Source organism: Stegastes partitus, unplaced genomic scaffold (assembly GCF_000690725.1).
Source record: "Stegastes partitus isolate 25-593 unplaced genomic scaffold, Stegastes_partitus-1.0.2 Scaffold1129, whole genome shotgun sequence".
NCBI classification, from domain to species: Eukaryota; Metazoa; Chordata; class Actinopteri; family Pomacentridae; genus Stegastes; species Stegastes partitus.
In genome coordinates, this window is record NW_007578860.1 from 170,865 (window position 1) to 173,258 (window position 2,394).

The 2,394-nt window shown below is 47.1% G+C and overlaps 1 protein-coding gene across 1 annotated transcript in view; it reads left to right on the forward strand.

Annotated features, from left to right (window-relative positions):
- Positions 1–512: 512 nt before the first annotated feature.
- The window catches only part of cand1 (cullin-associated and neddylation-dissociated 1), a 25,600-nt gene continuing 23,718 nt past the window's right edge, over positions 513–2,394 (forward strand). Inside the window, exon 1 of the mRNA XM_008296448.1 lies at positions 513–839. Coding sequence (XP_008294670.1) covers positions 772–839 — 68 coding nt within the window. The 5' untranslated portion in view covers positions 513–771. The remainder of the gene's footprint in view (positions 840–2,394) is intronic.

The following is a 2,394-nucleotide window of genomic DNA, read 5'->3' on the forward strand; positions in this document are numbered from 1 at the left end:
GTTTTTGTCGCATTATTTTAACCTGTTGTATTATAATTTTGAGTTTCTATTCCATAATTTTTTAGATATTTTGGTATAATTTTAATCTTTTATCTTGTTGTTTTTTTTCTACAATGAACTGAAACATTTTTAGGCTTTTATTCATGTTTTTCTTTCATCATATGATATTTTAGGATTTATTGCAGAATTTTAATTGTCTATCTCACACGTTGATGCCTTTTATCTCATAACTTATATTTTTTAAAATTCCACTATTTATCCTAACATCGTGATTTATCCCATATTTTGGGCATTTTACCATAATTTTCACTATTTATGGCAGAATTTTGACTTTTCATCTCATGATTTGTCTTTTTTTTCTCAGAATGTCAGTTTTTTTCATAACTTTTAGCTTTTATCCTAATGTGTTGCCCGCTGGTTGCAGATTTTCCACCTTTCTTCTGCTCACTTTCATATTTTGGATTCCTGTCAGAAGCTGCTCCCTCGCTGACCTTCGACCCCGCAGCGTCCAGCCCCGCTAACCCCGCCCCTCTGCAGAGAGAACGGGAGCTCCATTCAAACACACCAAACTCGGCGGCCCGGGATGCGACAGTCGCTGTAGGAGCAGAGAAAGGCGGCAGCAGCAGCACCACGACCCCGAACACACGCTTCAGCTCCAGAACCGGACCGGCAGACGCCCAGAGACCCAGCAGGCAGACAGGAGCTCCGCGGCCGGAACACACTCTCACTGAGCGCAGTCTGCTAGCAGGAGGCTAACGGCTAACCAGCGACATGGCGAGCGCCTCGTACCACATCTCCAACCTGCTGGAGAAAATGACCTCCAGCGACAAGGATTTCAGGTAAACTGAGGCCCGGTGGAGCGAACTCTCTGCCCGCATCCTTTTTTATCAGCTCCCGGTGTCTGCACTCGGTGGTCAGAGCCGCCGCGGCGCCGCCAGGCCGCAGGCTGCTATGCTAACTGCTAGCCTGCCACCTGTCTGATCATCGTCACATCGCTAGCTAGCTAGTTAGCCCGCTAGTTAGCCACCTGCATCGGCGCTGGTTGGATTTGACAGCGCGGCGCTAGTTAGGGGCTGGTTAGCACGCCGAGCTGCCGCACATGACGCCGAACTGACAGCCGGGCTGCGCCGACAGCTCGGCGGTTAGCCTGCATGCTAGCTGGTTAACTTGTGTCATGCCGCAAGCTAGCATGATGCGAGCCGCCGCCGTGAGTGAGCGAGTGCTCGGATTAAAGTTAGCACGGCGGCTAGCTGCAACTCTGCAACTAGTTGGGCAGCGGTGGATGCGGGGTTAGTGGAGCTAACTAGCTGGGTGGCTCTGGGGGTGTGGTGGTCTCGTTAGCTCCGGTTATAGCATGTAAACAGACGGGGCTGGCGGGGATGCTGCTTCTGTCTCTGCTGAAATCACTTTTTGTTTTAGTGAATGATCCAGTCTGACGTGTTTCCAGAATGGTTCTTTCAGTGTTTCTGCTCCAAACACATCAGACATGGTTGATCAGACCGTGACTGTGTGAGTCCTGGTGTCAGACCTGCTCAGGGTCTGCAGCTTTAGGTTCAGGAAGAAGACTCTGTGCTGGGATGGACAGCAGGTAGCAGTGAGATCAGGAGGTTCTGTTGCTTCTGATTGTCTCTAGATGGTCGTTTTACATTTTAACTCCTGTGTGTAGTGAGTTGTTAACATCATAATATCATCAGTAATTTTAGTGCAGCTTGACAGTGACTGCTGGTTAACGTGTGGTATTAATGTGCAGTCAGTGTTTCATCCTCCTGCTGCTGTCTGACAACACAAACAGAAGAACCTGTAAACTGGAGCAGCTTCATGAGGAGTTCAGTCGTATTAAAGGGTTTATTTGAGCACAGAGAGCAGGAGAGAAGCCATCAGATGTAAAACTCGTCTGTGCTGCTGTGATCCGACGTCCAGACTCTGCAAATTGTGCAAAAACAACTTTCTGTTTCTCGTGATTGGTTGAAAACTTAAAACAGGTTCAAACTCACCTGCGTTGGTTGAAAACATCGGCTCTCTTTAGCGCCGGCGTCATCGATTATGTCGACCAATCGTAGCAGCTCTGTTTCTGCTCAAGTCAGTCAGATGTTTTATTTAATTCTGAATCTGATCATTTGAAAATAACTGAGCCGATAAACACGTCATTGATTCCTTTGACGTCTGTGTTTTATCCAAGAAGCCATAAATGCTGCCGTTGTTGACGCTAACTAACCACTAAACTGATTAATATTACTGTTAATTAATCGGGTTTAGTTAATGTTCACATCAGGTTTTAACTCGACGAGACGCCGAGCAGCAGCAGAAGAAGTTGTGACGCAGTGAAGCGACGGCAGGAAGTCGATGAATTGATCAGCAGAAAATCAATCGTCTGAGTCGTTTTCGTGGTAAAAT